Source organism: Bombyx mandarina, chromosome 13 (assembly GCF_030267445.1).
Source record: "Bombyx mandarina strain Sakado chromosome 13, ASM3026744v2".
In the NCBI taxonomy this organism is placed as follows: Eukaryota; Metazoa; Arthropoda; class Insecta; order Lepidoptera; family Bombycidae; genus Bombyx; species Bombyx mandarina.
Window position 1 is genome coordinate 7,764,524 of NC_143220.1, and position 21,583 is coordinate 7,786,106.

At 48.6% G+C, this 21,583-nt stretch overlaps 1 protein-coding gene across 5 annotated transcripts in view; it reads right to left on the bottom strand.

Moving 5' to 3' along the window:
• kug (FAT atypical cadherin kugelei) overlaps window positions 1-21,583 on the bottom strand; it is a 73,066-nt gene that overhangs the window by 37,140 nt on the left and 14,343 nt on the right. For 2 of the 5 annotated variants that reach the window (XM_089732640.1, XM_089732636.1), the window contains exons 2-16: window positions 9,903-9,987; window positions 5,952-8,972; window positions 5,593-5,872; window positions 5,395-5,501; window positions 5,074-5,290; window positions 4,782-4,987; window positions 4,555-4,686; window positions 3,807-3,968; window positions 3,524-3,731; window positions 3,305-3,444; window positions 2,569-2,825; window positions 1,937-2,368; window positions 1,581-1,803; window positions 1,192-1,509; window positions 241-765 (exon numbers count right to left, since the gene is read on the bottom strand). In XM_089732640.1, the coding sequence (XP_089588766.1) occupies window positions 241-765; window positions 1,192-1,509; window positions 1,581-1,803; window positions 1,937-2,368; window positions 2,569-2,825; window positions 3,305-3,444; window positions 3,524-3,731; window positions 3,807-3,968; window positions 4,555-4,686; window positions 4,782-4,987; window positions 5,074-5,290; window positions 5,395-5,501; window positions 5,593-5,872; window positions 5,952-8,963 (6,219 nt within the window). In that variant the 5' untranslated portion in view covers window positions 8,964-8,972; window positions 9,903-9,987. Of the gene's footprint in view, window positions 1-240; window positions 766-1,191; window positions 1,510-1,580; window positions 1,804-1,936; window positions 2,369-2,568; window positions 2,826-3,304; window positions 3,445-3,523; window positions 3,732-3,806; window positions 3,969-4,554; window positions 4,687-4,781; window positions 4,988-5,073; window positions 5,291-5,394; window positions 5,502-5,592; window positions 5,873-5,951; window positions 8,973-9,902; window positions 9,988-19,043; window positions 19,190-21,583 lie in introns of all 5 variants that reach the window. The other 3 variants (XM_089732639.1, XM_089732637.1, XM_089732638.1) reach the window with 3 other exon arrangements.

Sequence of the window (21,583 nt, forward strand, 5' to 3'; positions counted from 1 at the left end):
TTTCAATATTGTAAAATTGTTATGTTATAATTACTTATTGTAAAAATGAATATTTAAAAAAATCTAATATTAAAAAAAAAAAAAAAAAGATTTGCCCGCTGAGTTTCTTGCCAATTCTTCTCAGGACGGAGGCTAATTCTTGTGAATTGGCGGTAGTTCTTTTGACGTTCAACAAGTATGTACTTTCATTTATGTTGAATAAAACCTTTTTGATTTGATTTGATTTGAATAAAAACTCACTTCGAAGCCGTCGACGGGGTTGAGGATGACGAACTGCACGTGTTCGTTGAGGGCCGCGCCGAGCACGTTGAGCACGGCGACGTTCGCCGGCTTCGTCGAGTTCTCGACGACTGTGCCGTAGTAATCGGATTTTTGAAAGGCGAGACCGGAGTTGTCGGCCTCTCGGATCTGTACGTCTACGCGCGCCGTGGCCGCGTACCGGCCGTCCGACACGCGCACGCGCAGCCGGTGCGAGTCGGACAGCGCGTCCGGCCGGGACACGGACAGCACGCCCGACTCGGACAGCGCGAAGGCGCCGGCCGCGTCGCCCTCGATGATGTCGTAGTGCAGCGCGGCGCCGGGCGGCAGGTCGCGGTCGTGCGCCTGCAGCGCCAGCACCGTGACGCCGCTCGATGTGGGCAGGAGAACCGTCGTCGAGTACGTGGACTCGGTGAACTCGGGCGGGCAGTCGTTGACGTCGATCACGTCGACGGTGACCGTCGCCGTGCTGTCGGACGGCAGCCGGGGCTCGCCCGCGTCCAGCACCTGCCGATACACACGGGACCGGGGCTAGTCGCGGCGGGCGCACGAGTCGCATTGTACAGTTTGTACACGTAAGTACCGGAACCATTGAGACTAGTTACGCGGTGAATAGTACGCCATTTTCTCACTTTAAGTTTCACAAGGTTAAGATACGTTAAGATCTCCTTGTAACACACGAAATAGTATTCAGAGAACACTCTGTCGAACATCTTATACAAAGAAACGTTGAGCACAAAGTGCCGCCCGGCGCCGGCCTCCGCTGGACTACACTGCGGCAAGCGCGGCGCTTTCTGGCGGTTACTACATTTGTCACATGCCTTTGCCTCAATATAAGTTGTAACTAGTATTATTATTTTATTTGCTTTAATTTGTTGCCGTATACCATGAAATCTCTTCACTTGAATGAATAATATATTTAGAAGCGCAGACCTTGACGGTGAAGGTGTGGACGGCTGCCGTCTCGTAGTCGAGCGCGGCGGCCAGGCGCAGCGCGCCCGTGGTGGGGTCCACGCGGAACAGCGCGGCGGCCGCCGGCTCCACGATCTCGAAGGAGCGCTGTCGGTTGGCGGCGGAGTCCGCGTCCTCCGTGAGCAGCACCAGCGGCGCGCCCTCGCCGTCCGCCACCAGCGCGCCCGCCGCCGCCGCCTCCGACGCGCGCCCGCGGTACTCGCGCCGCAGCAGCCGCGGCGGGAACTCGTTGCGGTCCAGCACGTGCACCGTCACGCGCGCGCTCGCCGAGCCCCCGCCCTGCAACAGCAGACAGTGCAGCTCGCCTCCCGCCCCCTCGCTCGCGCGTCCGGCGCTGGGCGGCCACTCACCATGCTGAGCGCGGTCACGGTCAGGTTGTACAGCGCGGCGGCCTCGTAGTCCAGGGGCGCCACGGCGGCGATGAGGCCGGCGGCGGGGTTGATGCGGAACAGGCCGGCGCCGCCCTCCAGCGTGTACCAGAGCGCCGTGCCGCTGCGAGCCTCCGCGGCCACCAGGGTGCCGCCCGCCGGCTCGTTCTCGTATACTTCACAAGATATTTCTTCCAAAACGAACCTAATAACGTTACGTTAATAACGGGTTTATTGATCATAAATGTTTTGATTTTTAACTTGACAATTGATAATTATGTAGATATATATTACAGATCGAAACTGGCACCCCGGCGTGGAGTGTGGAGGACACTCACCGCGGCGGGGCGTCGTCCGGGTCCACCACGGTGACGTGGAGCGGTAGCGTCGAGAAGCGCGTGGAGGGCGGCGGGTTGGACGCGCGCACGTTGAGCGTGTAGTCGCGCGGGCCGCGGGCGGGCAGCGCGCGACTCAGCGTCACGTCGCCCAGCGTCGCGTCCACCTCGAACAGTCCGGCGGCGTCTCCGCCCACGAGCGAGTAGACGATGCGCGCCGCGTCACCCGCGTCGGCGTCGGCGGCCCGCAGCGCCGCCACCAGCGTGCCCGGCGCCGTGGTGCGCGCCACCCGCGCCTCCGCCAGCCGCCGGCCCCACACGGGCGCGTGCTCGTCCGCGTCGTGCACGTGGATGCGCACGCGCGCGAAGGCGACGGACGCGCGCGGCGCCTGGTCGCGGGCCCACACGGTGAGCTCGTGGACGCTTGCGCTCTCCCTGCGCCCCGAACTTACCTTTACTAATTTATGTTACGATTGTTTAAACTAACTCATTTGATGTGTGCATTAAAAATGACAAGAGCACATATCCTTCAAGTCGCAATTGAATCGTTCTCAAAATTGAGTCCGCTGGCCACTACTCCACGTTGAATTAGTGAAGTATCCCACTACAATATTAGCGAATTAAAGGAATATCACCTGTCGAGCGGCTGAGCGAGTTCGAGCACGCCGGTGAGCTCGTTGAGGCGGAACAGCAGCAGCGAGGCGGGGGCGCGCGCGGCGTGCAGCCCGTACAGCAGCCGCGCCGCGCCCCCCGCCGCCCCGCGCCCCACCGCCGCGCCCACCACCACCAGCGCCTCGCCCACGCGCGTGCCCTCCGACGTCTCCACCACGTACTCTTCACGCGAGAACGACACGCCGTCTTCGTTCGCATCGTTGATGACGGTTATGTTGACCTGACACAAATAGATATTTGAACATCGCAGTCTAAAGGATAAAACGCCCGGAGTATTCGTGTCGGGCGACGCGACTGTGCCGGTGGTCGAGTCCCGCAAGCAAGTACCATATTTTCTAATGAAATGTGTACTTAACTCATGTGATGGATGAATTACTTCCACGTTGAAGGAATACCATCGTATCATCATCATCATCAACAGCCCACAGTCGTCCACTGCTGGACATAGGCCTCTCCCAATCTACACCACTGAGCCCGGTCTGCTGCTCTCCTCATTCACTTCTTGCCGGCCACCGTGCGGAGGTCATCGCACCATCTAGCCATAATAAACCAGATCTACCATCGTATAATAAAAATCAAACCCTCAAACATTGAGCCCATTGAGAAGATTGAAGAGTCCATTGATCCGCTGGCGTTGCTGACGTCCACCCCTCGAACCACGCGGTGACCATATACCATACGAATAAGACAGGAACTTACCAAAGAGTACACGACGTGGGTTCCGTCGGTGACGGACACGTTCAGAGAATAAAACGCCTGTCGCTCCCAGAGCAGCCGGCGCGCCAGCACCAGCGTGCCGTCCTCGCGTCCGATGAAGAATTCGTTGCGGGGGTCGCCTTCTGTGGGTCAGAACAAGGATCCTGAGACTCGTAGCGAGCTCGAGAGACGGACGCTCGGCCTTCTCCGCAGAATACGGACCTACGATATCATAGTACAGAGGATCGGAGTCCGGATCGGTCGCCTGAAGGACGGCGAGTAGGAAGCCGGGCGCGTCGAGCTCGGCCACTTGCAGAGGAGGGGTGGGGGACAGGCGCGGGGGGTCGCCCCCTTCCCGTGCCGCAACACCGCGCACGCTCACCCGGGCCACTGCACATCGCGGCCGCGCGCCCCCGTCGCAAGCGCGCACCTGCAACAAGGCGTCGCGTCGCTTTTAGCGCCTGTCGCCGCGCGGGCGAGTCGGCGTGGCCCGCGCGTCGCTCACCGTGACGTCGTGCGCGTGTGCGGGCGCGAGCGGCAGGCGCGGCGCGGCGAGCAGGCGGCCGGTGCGTGCGCAGACGCGCAGCAGGCCGCGCGCGGCGCCGCGGGCCCGGCTCCAGTACCGCACCGTGCCGTTCGCGCCCTCGTCCGGATCGAACGCCATCACCTGTTCGAGTCGGGACTCAGTTACAATTTTGTTGTTGTCTCAGGCTTTCGCCAGTCGTAATTGATTTTAAAAACACTATTACATACTATTACACTTTTCTATGACTTGAGTGCCTTAATTTTTGTGAGCACAGAAAAATTACGAGATAAATATAATTTGCTTATCAAGTTAAATTAATTGTAAGATGTACATGTTTTTGATATTACTTAAAAAAGTGAACGAGTCCAGGGAGTAACTAACAGTCACAGGAGCCCACGGGCAACACAACGAGAAGACCGCCTCCTGTGTTGAGCGGCGGTGTCTGAGTCGTAATTGATCTATATATCGGTCGCCCCGCCCCTTCAAACTAAAGTGCTAAAACTCGTGAAAACCGAAGAACATATTAAGCTAATTATTAGGTTTGTCCACACAAAGAAGAATTAGCTGTACAGCTTGAACTCGTTAAATAAAGCCTTGGTCATCGTTCGTGACCCCCGGGACTAGTAGTAGTAAAAGTAAAGTATGAACACTTGAAGATTGTTTAGTAACATGTTTCAATCATCAAGATAAATTATACAGCTCGATCTCAGTTCAAAGCGACACGCACCGTGGCCACGTGCACGCCGTCGGCGGGTGGGTCCGGCCACTGCTCCCAGTTGGACCGCGCGCCCTCGGCTTCCTCGTCCTCGTCGGTGTCCCACTCGGTGCTCTCGTCGGTCGTCCCTTCGGCAGCGTCACTCTGTCCACACACACGACACACTTCTAAGCTACCACTCACTCGGCACACGACCCGATGGCATGCTCGCCGTCCGGCGCCGGACAGTGCGCACCTACCTGCGCGAGGAGGTCAGGTCGGGGCGGCACCGGCACGTGCACGTCGTACAGGCGCTGAGTGAAGACGGGGCTGTGGTCGTTGAGGTCGAGGAGGCGCACGTGCACTCGCGTGGTGCTGCTGAGCTCTCCGTCCGAGCACTGCACCTCTAGCGCGTGGGTTGCTGCCGACTCTCGGTCCAGGCTTCGTCCCGTCGTCACGATCTCACCTACATCAGAACGTGGACACACGCGTGAGGCACGACGCGGGGCACGCCTAGCGTCTATCGGGTACAGGTAAGATTCTGAAGCTGACCTGTTCGCTCGTCGATCGAGAACAGTCCGTCGGGGTTTCCTGCGACGATGGAGTACGTGACGACCGTGCGGTTGGAGTGCGGCGCGTCGTCCGCGTCGAGCGCCGTGACGCGCGTGACGCTGGTCCCCGCGGCGCAGTGCTCGGGGACCGCGGCCTCGTACCGCGCGCGCGCCGGCCACGGGACCATGTCGTTCACGTCTTCCACTTCTATGTACACCTGTACCAGCGCCATGTTTACGTTTTCATTATATTTAATCACAAAGTCTACATTTTTTCATTTCATATTTACGATTTTACAATTTGACAATTTAACAATCTAACCTGAATGCATGAATGTTTAGGAATGAGTCCGTGATCTTGTGCGCACAACGTCAGCCAATAGTGAGGCACGGATTCTCTATCAAGGGGCGTCAACGTTCTGATGATACCTAAAAGAACAAAAAATAAAGCTATTATTATTAACTTATATCGGCTTATATTAAGCCGGTCCAGCGGTGACATGAGTTCGGGTCGACGTACCAGCGTCATCGACGGAGAAGTGCGCCATCCCGGAGCCGGCCACTATGTAGTAGGCGAGCCGGGAGTCCCTCCCCGGCGGGTCGGCGTCCGCGGCCGGCGCCGCCAGCACGCGCGTCCCTCGCGGCGCGTCCTCGCGCACGGAGCCCGCCAGCACGTCGTGCGCGTCCCACGCCGGCGCATGCGTGTTCTCGTCCACGTCGATCACCTCGACGATGACCGTGGCCTCGCTCCACAGCGCCGGCCGCCCGCCGTCCGTGGCCCGCACCGTCACGCCGTACACCTGCAGCATTACACTCGGCGACTGAAATACTTTACTGATCTACTTTAAATGTGTGCAAGCTACACGACGAGTTCTGTACCTGTCGTTGTTCGAAGTCGAGCGAGCGCGCCGTGCGTAACGTTCCCGAGACGGGATCGATCGTGAACACGGCTTCTTCTTCTTGGTCAGAGAGGGAGTAAGTGATCTGTCCGCCCGCGGCGGTGTCCGGGTCGAAGGCATCGAGCACGGCCACCAGCGTCCCCGCGGGCACGTCCTCCCGCACCCTGGCTGCGTACGAGCCGAGCCCGAAGCGCGGCGCGTTGTCGTTGACGTCGTCCACCGCGACCCGCACGAGCGCCTCCGCGTGCAGCCCGCCGCCGTCGGCCGCGCGCACCGTGAGCTCGTACAGCGCGCGGCGCTCGCGGTCCAGCGGCGCGCACACCGTCAGCGCGCCGCTCTCGCGCTCGATGCAGAACTCCCCCTCGGTGGCGCCGCTCAGGCTGTACGTCACTCTCCCGAACTCGCCGGCGTCGCGGTCGGTGGCGTTCGCTCGGAAGACTTCGGTCCCGTTCAAAGCGTTCTCCGTCACTCGGAAGCTCGCCAAAGTTTTCTGGAGCCGCGGGCGATTGTCGTTCACATCGAGGACGATGACGGGCAGCATGCGTGACGTGGAGCGCTGCGGTCGCCCGAGATCGTATGCTGTCACATTCAAATAATACTCGCTTTCGCGTTCCCGGTCCAGGTAGCCGATCACTTGCAGATCACCGTTTTCAGGGTCGATTCTGAACGCCGAATCGGCGTCTCCGCCGGATATACCGTACGTGATGAGTCCATTGTAGCCGAGGTCGTGGTCGCGAGCTTGCAGCCGCACTAACGATGTTCCTAATGCAACAGATTCGTTTACTTTGACTTGAATGGGGAAATTGACGAATTCGGGGGAATGTAAATTTTCACCATAACGAGACGGTGCTAAGGGAAATTCATCCGCAAAATCCAGCGGTGCATTACTGCGCTCGGCGGCCGCCAGCAGTTCGGTGAGGCGACGCGCTACGCCGGTGTCGCGACACTCGAGGGCCCCGCTCTCGCCGCCCCCCGACACTAGATGTAAAACCAACGACGTTGCATCGGCGAAGTGTGTCCCGTCTGTCGCGCTCACGTTCAGCACGCGAGAGTCGGCTCGGATGTCGTTCAGATCGCAGGCGAGACTCACGACGCCCGTGCTCGAATCCAACGAGAAGCAATTATCATCATTGCCGCCGACGATTCGATAAGAAACCACGTCGCCAAAATCAAAGTCAATAGCCGAGAGCGTCACTATTTCCGAGCCGATGGCGACGCGCCGCGGGACGTAGCCCACGCAGTCCACCCTCTCGAACTGTGGTCTGTTGTCGTTGACGTCGTTGAGTTGCACGACGAGTCTCATTTCGGCCTGGCGTCGGTACGGGAGGCCCCAGTCACTGGCTCGTATCCGCAGCACGTACTCGCGTCGCATGCTCTCGTAGTCCAGCAGTCGCGTGGTCCGCACCGCACCGGAGAAGTGGTCCACGTCGAACGGGACGGGTTGTATGTTAGCGATGCTGTACGAGACGTAGGCGTTATCCCCCGAGTCCGCGTCCCGCGCCGCGACGCGCGCCACCACGCCGCCGCTTTGTCCGTTCTCCGGGACTATCACAGACATCTCCTTTTGTTCAAAGACTGGATCGTTGTCGTTAGCGTCGGCAACGGATATTTTGATTTTAGCGGATGATTGTTTTCTCGTGCCCGCGTTTCCCTGATCGATTGCCGAGACGGTGAGGGTATAGAAGGCTTTCTCCTCGGCGTCGAGAGGCACCGCAGTGTAGAGCACGCCAGTCTCCGGGTTGACGCGGAATTCTCCGCCCTCGTTCCCTCCGACCACCTCGATGTAAACGCGGGCGTTCCGGCCCTCGTCCCTGTCGGTGACCTTGAGGCGGATGACGGGCGTGTTGGGTGGTGCCGTCTCAGACACGGTCGCCTCGTACACTTCTCGGCTGAACACCGGCGCGTTGTCGTTAGCGTCTATGAGCGTCACGGGCACGGTCACGTACGAGGCTCTCGGCGGCACGCCCGCATCCATCGCTCGCAAGGTTAAGTTATATCCGAGGGGTGCAGTTTCGCGATCGAGTAATGAATGCACTACGACGTCGAACTCGCCTGGCTGGCTGGACGGACGCACTCGGAAGTGTCCGTCTGGGTCGCCGTCCACTATGTCCAGACCGGCGATGCGGCCGTTCACGCCTATGTCGCGATCGCTCACTTCCACTATAGCATATATTTCTGTTGTCGAATTTTCCACTATCTCTGGCAGTCTCCGAACCCGAAGCTCTGGAGCGTGCAGGTTGACGCGTCTGACGCGCACCATTACTGAGGCTCGGGCCGCGGGGGCTTCCTCTCCGTGCGCGAGCAAAGACGCGCGGTCCCTCGCCAAAACCGTCAACTCGTACTTAGATTTTTCAGATGCAGATAAAGGTCTTGTTATAGTTATCACGCCGGTGGTGAGGTGTATTGCGAATCGTTCGATCGAGTCGGCCAGGCTGTAGTAGATTTCTCCATTGAGGCCGAGGTCGGCATCCTCCGCAGACACTCGGATTACACTAGAATGAGGCGGAGCGTCCTCGGGCACTGATGCTTCGTACTCCGTCGGGTAGAACAGCGGACTAAGGTCGTTTTCATCCGATATCTGGATCAAGACGATGGTGTCTGCCTCGAGCTGGCGGCCGCCGGGGAGCAGCGCGGTGGCGCGCACGTCCAGCTGATAAGAGTCGCGGCGCTCGCGGTTGAGCACGTCGGTTTGTCCGGTACGCGTCCTGATCGACAGAAAGCAGAAGTCACCGACGGTGCGCTCTTCGGCCTTGAAGAATTTGTCTCGATCTCCGTGTCTGATGCGAAACCGGACGCGCGCGTGCGGTTCGGGCAGACGCACCCCGAGCGGCGCGGCGGCGGGCGGCGGCGCGGCGTACGTGCGAGGCGGACTGTTTTCGGGCACGGTTAGGTTGTAGAGCGCATGGTGGAAGCGGAAGGCAGGGGGGCCGGCGCCCGCGCACCATGAGACTGCCGCCGCCACCACCAGCCATGCGAGCGCCACATCTGACATTGCAGTCTTCTGAAAGGACAATCAGATCAATCACACAACTACACTACAGCGCACGGTGAACTGTTCGCGTTAGGACAGGACGCACAGAGTTAGTGAATAATTTTTAATTAGGGTTAATAACGTTAGAAACGTTTTGACTAGGAGTCGAGCGGCGGGCGCGGGAGCCGCTACAGCAAATATACCTAGCCCAGTTCAGTGTTTATTGGTCTCGATAGATTATCTGGTACTTGAGTTGCGCCCGGCTCGCACCTCCACACACCGCATCGGTGTCAACGACATTTATCATACAAATGTAAATATAATTATTCCGATAATATTTATATCTACGGCGCGGCGTCAAAGATTATTTACGGCGCTCGACGCACCTACTGATGGATATTTAATGAACGTCATCAAAAACTATGTATTTTAACGGAATAATCTCGCGTTTATTATTTAACACTTGGAATTCTCTCATTGTGAAGTCGAACATAAAGTCTCAAATAAACTGAATTGTCTCTAGCAACTGTTATTTCTTTTTGTGGGCAAAGAAACATATACATATTATTATGTACGTCAATAAAACCATATTTTGAGAAATCTGAGTGATGGCACAATGTGCAAATGTTGACAAACAACACCTTAGTCGCTCGAGACCACAGAGCATGTACAGTATTCGAAACTTCGCAACTAATAGAGGCGAGTTTAGCGGTACACAGAGTTTGAATTAAATCTGCGATTCGAAAAAACCAAACGAAATGTAGCGCAGGACTCAGCGCGGCCCACGCGCGCCCTCTCCGCCCCTCGACGACGTGTCGGGGTGTTACTATATAGGTCTATGCGGGGAGTACCAATCCGACATCTAATTGTGACAAGCCAACAGTAAACAGTTTATTTCGTTTCCTACTAGTTAAATCAGATAAACAAATCCACTAAGATAATGAAAGATATGTTAAGTACCTCATGTAAAGAGCGAGTTTGTCTCGGAGGGCGCGAAGACCACCGTCACCTGCGTCCACTCAGCTCTGGGTCGATCATCGCCTCTCTGCAAACCATAATAGACCTCATTTCATAACGATCACTTTATTACCTAACACCCCTTCTTCTGCGTTGTAGAAGAAAGAAAGAACCAAGGTTATTTGTGTGTAGTACCTAAACAATCAAAATACACTTCCTACATTACAGGCTCTACTTTAGAGAGGCGATTATTGATAATTTAGTAATAAAAAATGGAAAATCGGTCATGTAGATTCAACAGGCTTCAAGGCGGGCATATGCGGCAAGCAGTCATGTATTCAAGTTTGAGAGGGAGGAGAGCCGTTAAACAATAGGTACAATTATGAAATCGACCTCATGTATGAAACATGATGGTGCTCGGGGACATGCGCATCGAGATGTCCGTGGGATCATTGGGATTCGATAACCATTTGATTGGTTTTCGTCCTTTATTTACATCTGTGGAGTGTAGCCTCCATTAATTTTTTTTCGAACAATCATAGTGTCACGGTTTACTTAATATATTTCATTAAGTATTGTATGTAAATTAATTATATTTTTTGCTTAGATTGGTGAACGTGCTCTCGGACCACCTGATGTTAAATGGTTACCGGATCTCATAAACATCTACAACGTAAATTCCGCCACCTACCTTGAGATATGAGTTGTAAGGTTTTTACCAAACCGAAACGCATTACTGCTTCACGGCAGAAATAGGCAAGGTGGTGGTACTTACACGCGCGGACTTACAAGATGTCTTACCACCAGTAATTACGCAAATTATAATTTTGCGGGTTTGATTTTTATTACATGATATTATTCCTTCACCGTGGAAGTCAATCGTGAACATTTATTAAGTACGTATGTTATTAAAAAATTGGTACCCGCGTGCGGGATTCGAACACCGGTGCACCGCTAGATACGACTGCATCGGACGACTTATCCTTTAGGCCGCGACAACATTTCATTTAAATAGCATCCGCGGCCTTGATGGAGAATCTCAATGTCGCAATGATGTGGATCAAATGAAATAAATTAATTGTGAAATTGACCTAATTCAATCATGAAAACGGACATATGGGTAAATAAAGTCTGAAGTTTCCGGCTCACGAGACGTCATTTGATGACCATTCTTTTGCGGCTCAAAGCAGTCCGTTTATGGAATGCACTACCCTTAAGCATCAAACAATCGCCCTCGCCGGAAATTTTCAAGTTCAGATTAAAATCGCACTACCTTGCACAATGATATGGCTGCTACAATATAACTGTACAAGTTGCTACTTATTTTGTATTTACTTGCATATTTTTAGTCTTTATTTGTATTTAATCGTATGTAAGTTTATCTCATATTGTATTTATTTTTCACATGTGTATATAAGTATATATTTTTATGTAAGTTTTTAAGATATAGCATCGTCCAGTTCGCTTACTCCTCTCCCTGCAAGGTTGCCTGGAAGAGATCGCTTTCAGCAATAAGGCCGCCAATTTATGTCACTGACTATTATTTGTTTTATATGCTTACTCTGTACATATTGTGTTAAATAAAGTGTTATATTATTATTATTCTTATTAACGTTAAGACTACATTTTAAAATATAAACCCTATAAATTTAGAAACTCTTCTTCTTTTTACTTGAAATTGTGTAAAGAGTAGAGGAAAGATTAGAGCGTGCAGAAATTTACTGAAAAATTCTGGCGATTTGTGAATTTGTTTCCGTGACGGGTAGATGGCGCTACAGTGCGTATGCTTACTGCTTTGCAAATTTGAATTTCGTTTCGCAACTAGAATTGCTGTAGGTGTTTGCAGTCCAGTTATGTTTACACGTTGTGGGGTTGATACGGGTGGTTTCACTCCGCATTCAAGTTTAACAAAGTCTTCGGAGAGAACGAACTTGCAATTCGCATCAATCGCATCACACAACTTCAGTGTCGACAAACCTTAGGACTGAAGGACGACGAGGCCTTCTGTGACGTCACAACATTGTTAATATAATTCTACTGAGGACTGAAGAAACGTTTCTCAGAGCTTCGTATGTTTGAGTGATATGATTATTAAAATGACTAGTGATTTAGATATTTAATGTAATATTTATGAAGTGATTAAGAAGCTTTTGTCATTTTATAAGGACATCAAAACATCCGAAATATCACTTGTCTGTGAACCAAGATTCACTTATGTACCTTCATAGTTCAGTACTCAACACCACGGAGTGTTCTTAGTACTGGGAAATATTCTTCAAACGAGATTTACGGAATAAACGGCACAGCTGTACTTTTGGCGCTGAAGGTGTCCATGACTTAAGTCGGATTTTACGATATTAAACTGAGTCAGCTCGTAGTGGTGAGCAGAGGACGTCACCAGCCGACGAGGGCTCTTCCATTTGTATAGAGGACGGAAGTACTCGCGTTTTGTGCCTATTGTCTAAAACATTTACAAACAATCATTGAACTGGTTTCATTTTACCAATATTATGACACGGGCAGCAAGCTCACGACCCCTCTGATATTTAGTGATCACTGTAGACCGCTATCCGCTTTCCTATTTGAAAACCAATGGTTCTCAAACGACTGTGGTCCAAAAGGTAGACGACACCGCAGGACAAGTGTTAGTAAAAAAGTTCATCCACGAGTAGCTCTTCGCAGTTGTCACTGGAATTGCTAAGGCTGTGGTGTCGCCGGCGCGGCCTCCCACGGCCCGTAGACGACACCACAGCCTTAGCCAAGGCGTGCAGTCTATAGCAGGCGTGTGTCTCTAGACGCATCGAGTAGCACCGACTAGCACCCGTAATTAGCGTACTCCCATTACATCAATTACATCAATTAAACGAACTACAATACGGCTACAATGCGGCGTGTCTACGTGTTGCAATTCCGGAGCTCTGACAGCTTCGTGTCGCGCTCGCATCGCCTCTCTATACTTATAGTCTCGTACCAAATAAAGTTTAAACCACTGATCTGAGGACCGCACCCGTGCTTACAGTCTTCCTGACTATTTCTGCCGGGAAGAAGACATACATACTGATCAGGACAACCGTCAATCTCATGTCTCATGTTGGGTTGTGATGATGTCTATGGGCTCCTGCATAGCACTAGACCAACGAAAAGTTCGTCAATCATTTTAGAGTTCTACCTATCGCATTGTTTATATATAAACTGTTTCATATATAACATTAGTAGCAATAAATAAGAGTAAAAAAAGATACAAAAAACAAAAGATATAATATATTATCTATGATTAGCAATACGGTCAATATCTGCCAATAAAATAATAAGCATCTATGAAGTTGCCGTTTAACGCTACTGGCCAGTTGCAACGTACTTTACGTATGGCCGGCAATACATTCTGAATTCATAATCATTTTATTTACAAAACAGTGCATTTTATTTTCATATTCAATAATTTCTTTATTGTTTAATGTTTTGTTTTTGCAGGGCACGCGATAAATGACTAACATTTTGTGTATTTCTGATCTTTTCTCAGTATTTTCTTGACAGAGTAGTATGTGAGAACAGGTTGTTAGGTCATTCTTTTATTTCGAAATCACTATTATCCAATGCATCACTATCGCATGGGACTCTCCCGGTCAATTCGAGCAATCAAGGTCTTCTATCAGATTACAGGTTCTATGTCTACAGCGATTTTATAGGGAATTGGAGTTCGATTCCGGAGAAGGAGCCTGAGAAACGGATATCATATCCTATATCAAGGAAGGCAGCGGGCGCGTACATATCTAAGTACGTGCACACAAGACATTAATGTGCTTTTAACGTTAATCCTGAGAATCCTGATCAGGATAATCGTATAATTTATTTTATTAAATTATTGTATTGTCATCGCTCTTTGATAAGTGTGCCAAGTTTCAGATCAATCAATCCGATGGTATGAACGCGTGAAACTCATGTTCAATGATTCCGGTACATACATATGAAGCTAATAAAATCGTGTTAAAAATGTTTCGTCACAGATTCTGATTACTGTATAGGTATATCTACTTCGTGAATAATGTTTCATTGCAACTGTGTGACTAAGAGGCTCGAATATTGTTGACACATCAGCGATGTAGCAAGAGTAGCTCGGAACTTCATAGTGTTTTAAAATAGTTTAATCTAGAAAGGTACTAGTATTATGCTTGCTATTACGCTATACGCCCACTCCAGTAACGATCAGAAGTTCTACGCTCGGAGTTGTTGACGAGTATATATTAATTGGGACAAACCGTCCAGTTAGGTAGGTTTTTTTTCTCGGGCCTTGGACCGAGCCTCCTACGAGATCCCCGCGCCTAGGGGGCACGCAAGGTATATCGGACTTGACGATCTGCAGATGTTGGGAGCAGACCACGGGCCCAAAGAGTTTTGGGGCCCTACCGCACTAAACGACTCCCCTGCACTTTTACACCCGACGTTCGATCCCCATCCGGGGTCACAACCCGGTTAGAGTAGGGAGTTTCCCGCGGTCAACACCCCAACCAAACTCGTAGCGCCACCGCGAGGACGCCCGACCGACGGGTCGTCGAGGCGATAGTCGGCGACCAGCAACGCTGGTCTCCGCGGTACGGCGGCCTTATCAGCATTCCGGCACACAGCATGTTCGGCGACGACAGCGAGGACGATAACTCGGACCGCAACGCAGGCCGCAGCCGCCAACGCGTCGACCCATCCTCCTGGTGTCAGCGCGCTAGTGACGGTAGCGTGCGGCGCAGCCTCAACCCCCTCAGGTCGCCCGTGATCTTCACTGGGAGGAGACTGCTTCCTCACAGGGGCCGAAGCTGGCCGAACGGCCTCCTCCTCCTCATCAGTGTGTATTGCCAGTGATGCCATATGATACTGTGACGTGGTCGCTCACAATGGGCATTATCAGAAGGCTCAAAATCACTTAAGAGCAACGAGATGTCTATCTCTATCTATGGCCGGAGTTTCCCTACGAGATCAAATCAGCAATGAGGAGATTCTCAGGAAAACAATGGTAGCCGACGTAGCTCAAAGGATTGTGCCGTTAAAGTTGCAGGGGGTAGAGCTCATTGCTCGTAGAACAGATGGCAGCTGGGGCCAAAAAGTTCTCGAGTTGCAACCGCGTACCAGAAGACGTAGCATGGGTGGACCCACACACATGGACTCCCACAAGGTGGACCAACGACCTATTGAGGTTGTGGCGAGGCTTGAGGGAGGCATATTATTATGTCCAGCAGTGCAAGCCTGTAGGCCGAAACGTAGATGAAGGATTTTTGCTAAGTTTCACACAAACATATACGCATGCACGCGCCTTCATTCATTAGGGAACATTTTAATTTTACTTTTCTGATGTTGTTGGTGAACACAATCACGCTTTTTTTGGTCAAAAGGAAATTTATTATAATATATAAAAACGACCACAGATGTAAATGTTGACGTATTGACGGATTCGGTAAGTTGAAGCGACGGAGCCATATTCTAATTTATAACGAACAAGGCTATTGTATAGGAGAAGAGTAAAGGGAGATAGAATAATAACTTCTCATCAAGAAGTGGCCAGTGCCTTTGAGCACTACTTTGCTGATATTCCAGCTTCTACTACAAAATCTTTAATTTCATCTCCTACCGTCGCCGAATTACTGCAAGATCATGTTGATAAATGCAGTGTTAACTTTAAGTTCACAAATATTGATATAAAGGACATAATTTATAATTTCAAGCTCATTAATATTAAGAAAACTGGTGATTTATGGGGAATTTCACTTAAAGTTATAAAATCCATTATTGATATAATCGCACCTTACCTTGCTACAATATTTCATGACTGTATTGATCGTGGTGTGTTTCCTGATCTAATGAAATATAGTAAAATAATACCTTTGTTTAAATCTGGTAGTACTTTTGACCCCTCTAACTTTAGGCCCATTTCAGTACTACCTACATTGAGTAAAATTTTTGAAAAAATTATTCTGGAACAACTTTTGAACCATTTCAATTCCAAGAACCTGCTTCATAACAAACGATATGGATTCACTAGAGGTCGTTCAACTGATGCAGGTGTAGATCTCATTAAAAATATTTTTCAGGCTTGGGAGGAGTCGCATAATGCCCTTGGGGTATTCTGCGACTTATCTAAAGCTTTTGATTGTGTTGAGCATAATACATTGTTGAGGAAATTACACCATTATGGTATTAGGGGCGTTTCATTAGAACTTATTAAATCTTATTTATCCGGAAGAATCCTAAAGGTAGACGTTAAAGGAAAGAGATCTTCCGGTGTCTTACTTAATATGGCTGTTCCTCAGGGTTCCATATTGGGTCCCTTCCTATTTCTTGTATATATCAATGATTTACCAAAGTTTATTGAAACCCGTCACTGACGATACATTCTTATTGTTTAAAATTAAACGATATTTGGAAGATTATGACGATGTGAATGATGCTATCTCGCGCGTGATACATTGGTTTAGTGTTAATAATCTGTTATTAAATAACAAAAAAAACAAAATGTAAAAATTTACCACACCTAATGTTAGACAAGTAGACACTAATATTACTGTAAGTGGAGAGACACTGGAACTTGTGGATTCGACAGTTTTTCTTGGTATAACAGTTGATTCCAAGCTGCAGTGGGGTCCTCACATATGCAAGTTAGCGAGTAGACTTAGTTCTGCAGCGTTTGCGGTAAAAAAAATACGAACGAATACTAATGAAGATAGGGCACGTCTGGTTTTAGTTATTTTCATAGTGTTATGTCCTATGGCATTTTGCTATGGGGCAAATGTCGAAACGATTTTCATCCTGCAGAAGAGGGCTATTCGTGCTATTTATAATATGCACCCGAGGGAATCCTTGAGGGACAAGTTTAAGGAAATCAAAATTCTAACTTTAGCGTCACAATACATTTTTAAAAATTTATTGTACGTGCGTAAAAACATTGAAGAATTCCCCAGAGTCTGCGATTTGCACAATGTGAACACTAGGAACAAACATGGGCTTGCGTTGCCGGCGGCTCCAATTAAGAAAATAAGCAACTCTTTTAGGGGACTGGATGTACAACTTTCCAACAAGATCCCACTAAACGTTCAATTACTACCTGTTCATAGATTTAAGAAAACTGTCAAGGAACGTTTGTGCAACAAGGCATATTATAAAGTTAAGGATTATTTACTAGATGGCACTACGTGGGAATAAGGCGTTCGCTCCTGGCCTTTTGATTTTTCATTATTATTATTATTTTTAATTGTATTTTTTGACTTGTTTTTTCCTTTATTGTAAATATTTTTATTTATTTAAAAAAAAAGTAAATATTTGAGAAAAAACAAAAAAAAGCCCGCTGAGTTTGTTTCGCCGATTCTTCTCAGGACTGTGGATTTTTTTGGAACCGGTGGTAGAATTAACATTGTTATTTATATTTTGACATTCAACAAGTGTGTCATACTGACATCTAAGTTGAAATAAATGATTCTGAATTTGAGTTGCTATCATGCTGTGAAAATAGATGACGTTTCTAATAAAACAACAGGTTTCCATTTTGTTTCTGCCAGCCGATCTCAAGGAGCATCGAGACCTATGTGCCCCGAGGCCTATGCACATCTATTAAAGTTATTGCATAGATTTTAACGCGGGCCTTGACCGCAGCTTGAGAGCGGAATCATGAAATTCCGTAACGAAAAAAACCTTCCAACCCTCACTACGCCTAGTATGTCGCTGGCAACACATTCACAAGTTGCGCTTATGTAGTGTTTAAAGTGGGAAGTCTAAACACCAATTAATGTACTATCAAAATATGTGATATAATTTCGTGGGTAACATAACGATAGCGTGATTCAGCTTTTGCGTCAAGCGCCATCTATCGGCGACAAACGGAATTGTAAAATAGAAAATTATATCGCATTACAATGCATTGGGCGTGCCATTTTCTATCGTTTAGTCGAAGAATTTTATTACTACTCCTACTACTCATTCAGTGATTGGAGTGGCATTAAAAATAAACTAGCTAAACCGTTGATTCTGTGCGAATGAGAGTTAGAACTAGCATCCAAAGGCGTGTCTCTATCCCATGTAGCGCCCTCTAGTGAGTACGCGGTCAAAATGGAATACTCACAACGTAGCAGATTAATTGAAAGTTAGCCCACTGAGTTTCTCGCCGGATCTTATTTTATTGTTGTTTTAATATTAAATTATTATTGTCGATTTATAATTGCATAAGTTAATAAAAATTGCTATGCAATAGCTTTACCGCGGCAGTCTCCGAGTGCCACACGTCTTTTTTATTTTTTTACCTAGTCGTTGGTTGCCTAAGAGGCTATTCCGACTTCGTGCGGACTGGTAGGTGTACTCACTGGTTCGATCTGAGAGAATTGCTAACACTAGCCCTAGCAAGAGCAGTGCTTCGCTGAATCTACTACCAGATCGGAATCGCGATCCACTAAGAAGATCCGGCGAGAAACTCAGTAGGTTGTGTCTATGGGCTAGTTTGCACATCGAACTCTTCGTCGGAGTCAACGAGTTCGACGAGGACGGTGGCCGGCGCTTGAGGTGCTAAAAACACCGAGAGTGGAGCCGGGGGATCCGAAAAGACATGTTTTGGGTGACGGCGACTTTACTTTGCTCCGTCGCCTGCATCGGATGCACATCAAATTAATTAGTTCTACCTCCCATCATGGGAAGTAGTATAATATTATATCGATTTTATTACTTTCATTTAGCGTTAAGATTAGTATTTCAGACGATTTCAGCGTAGGTCAGACGTTACATCAAAACGTTATCAGGTAGACCTGAAAGACAGGGCACAGGGCTGTGTATAACTGAGTAATTGTGTATCCACACGCTGTGGTTTATAAAGTAGTTCGCTTGAGTTGCGGAGGCGTACCCCGTAACCTACTTCCGATCTCTGATTAACCGACCTTGGCTAAATATGGCAGCTATTATAAGCTCTACAATATCTCAACTCCATGCAGAAGCAGAATGTTATAAAAACGAAAGTATATAACATTAATTAGTGTCGTGCTATGCGAGCAGAGCAGGCAACGGCTCGATGCCCTCAGAGCCTGAAGTGAATATTAATTGTAGTTTACAGTAAGTACTCATGATTCTGTATAGAATATCTTAAAAAGCTCATTACATTGAAGTTAGTCTATATCAGGTACATACAGGTAGGTATAAATAAAATGATCGTAGAAGTGGGTATGTTATGGCGGTGCGGCGAGGCGGGGCGCAGGCGTCGTCATTCACTATTCACAGGCCCGTCGGCTCGCGGCTCTCACTTCAGCACTCTCTGTCGTTGGTAGCAACGAATGCTAAAAAAATATTGTATCGATATTTATAGATTTACGAGTATTTAAAACTGGAATCTATACTAATATTATAAAGAAAGAGGAAATATTTGTTTGTTTGTTTGTATTGAATAGGCTCCGAAACTACTGAACTGATTTTTTTTTTTTTTTTCCTACCTAAGCTGGTAGCCTAGACAGGCTATTCCAGCGGAACCTTAACTAGTAGGTGAGCTCACGGGGCTCAAACCTGACGACGATGCTAACACGAACCCTAGCAAGAGTCGTGCTTCGCAGAATCTACCACCGAATCGGAAACGCGACCCACTGAGAAGATCCGGTGAGAAACTCAGTGTGCTGTGTCTGAGAGTTAATTTACTCGTCGAGCCCTTCGTCGCAAGCGACGGGTTCGGCGAGAACGGTGATCGGTGCTTGAAGTACCTAGAACCACCGTTAGTGGATCGTGAGGATCCGAGATGACGTGTTTTGGGCGACGTCGACTGCTTTCCATTCTGTCCGCAGGATCGGGAATGTAGTTACCGGCGGCCACGATGAGAGGGTTCTCGTGTCGTGCCGCTTTATCGAAGTGGCGCATCGACGCCGACTGTAAATACTTACTGACGGACTCTAAGTCCAGGTCGTCATGGAGGTCGACGTTCCTGACGAACCACGGGGCTCCGACGGCTATCCTGCAAAAACGGGATTGAATAATTTGGAAGGATTTTAAGTGAGTGCGGGCCGCGTGAGCGAACACTACACTTGCATAGGTCATGACGGGGCGTATGCAAGTTTTGTAGAGTGTCACCTTATTTCTAAGGGACATTTTACTTCGCCTACATATCATCGGGTAGAGACGTCCTAAAATGAAGGCGGCACGGTCGCGTACCGTCTTAATATGAGGGCGGAATGTCATCCTTCGGTCGAGGGTGACTGATTTGAAAAATTCTTTCACTGTTTGGCTACTACACTATGTAGCTTACACTATTCCCGAGTGACAGGCAATTCTTTACTAAAACTCCAATAATGCAACCCACGGTGTAAAATTACCTAAAATATTCTTTACATCGCGTGCCCTGCGAAAACTATTGATGATAGAATAAAAGAATGTACTACGACTTTGTAGAACACATTATTATTTACAAAAATCGTCGTGATAGTATATGTCTAACTATTACAGTAACGACGGAGTAAGTGTTCTTTTATTTAAAAAAATAAAACAACGTCAAATATCGTTGAAGTTTTTAAAGACCCGAGCGGAGCCGGAGTGGGTCGCTAGTCAATCATAAAATAATAATGTTCAAATCACACTCTTTGTATTTTGTATGTGAAGTGTACCTCTTCAAGACCTAGTCGGTACTTTTTAGCTTTCTACTAAACCTTTAAATATACAGATGAAGCCTTTAAGTACCTAATAAAACATATCATTTGAGAATTTTTATCCCAAAAAAGAACAATTAAGAATTGTACAATTTATTGCTGAATACTTACAACCAATAATTTGGGTCACCGAATTAACATAACACGCGAGTCAGATATTAGTTATTAATTTTTCATTGCAAAACGAACGTACCTAATCGTGCGGACTCACAAGACGCCCTCCCACGAGTAAAAGATTACGTTAAGAACATATTTCATTAGAAAATCACGTACCTACCTGCTGGACCAGAGTACCAGCAGATTCGAATTGTTCGAATGCACTGGGCGTCTTATCGTTCAGTCGTCAATAAGGTCTTCGTGTCAATATAACCTTTTTAGAGACAGTTTCATATTTGGTTTGAAAAGCGTTCTCTCCGTCGCGTCATGCCGTTCTAAATAACCAATAATTATTTTGTGCAGTGTTATTAAAAATGCTCTTCATTATAGACAAAGGCGACTCGGGCGTTGTTGGAAAATGCCATTATTTTACCACATAATATGAGATTTTATTTGTACGGTTTATTGAGTTACTAAATTTAAAAGAGGTAGACAAAGATGTGAAGATTAACGTAGGTATATCACGCATGGAAATATTAAATGGTTATGAATTTGATTTCGTAGCTAGAAAGTCCACCAGCATTACATCTCAAAAAACATCTTACTACCGTAAAAGGTACTTATGACATCAGGTTTTTTAAGGTAATATTTTACCGAGTTGTCAGCATCTTTTGATAGCATAGGAGTCATAGAAATTGATAAGAGGTAATGTACTTAAATGCAGGCATGGCAATAGTAAGACTAAGTGGCGGCACATTATCTGGTTGAAGGGAGCGGCGGCGGCGGCGGCTCGCAGACAAACAAGAGCGGCGCGGCGGCGGCGGCGGGTGCGAGTCGGAAGCGAAGGGGAATCGATGTGAAGGTCATCACTGCGCTACAGTCGGCTGAGAGCTGAGACGCGCGCTATGTACCTACTTAATAAGATCCTTCTATCCCGGACGGCGCAGT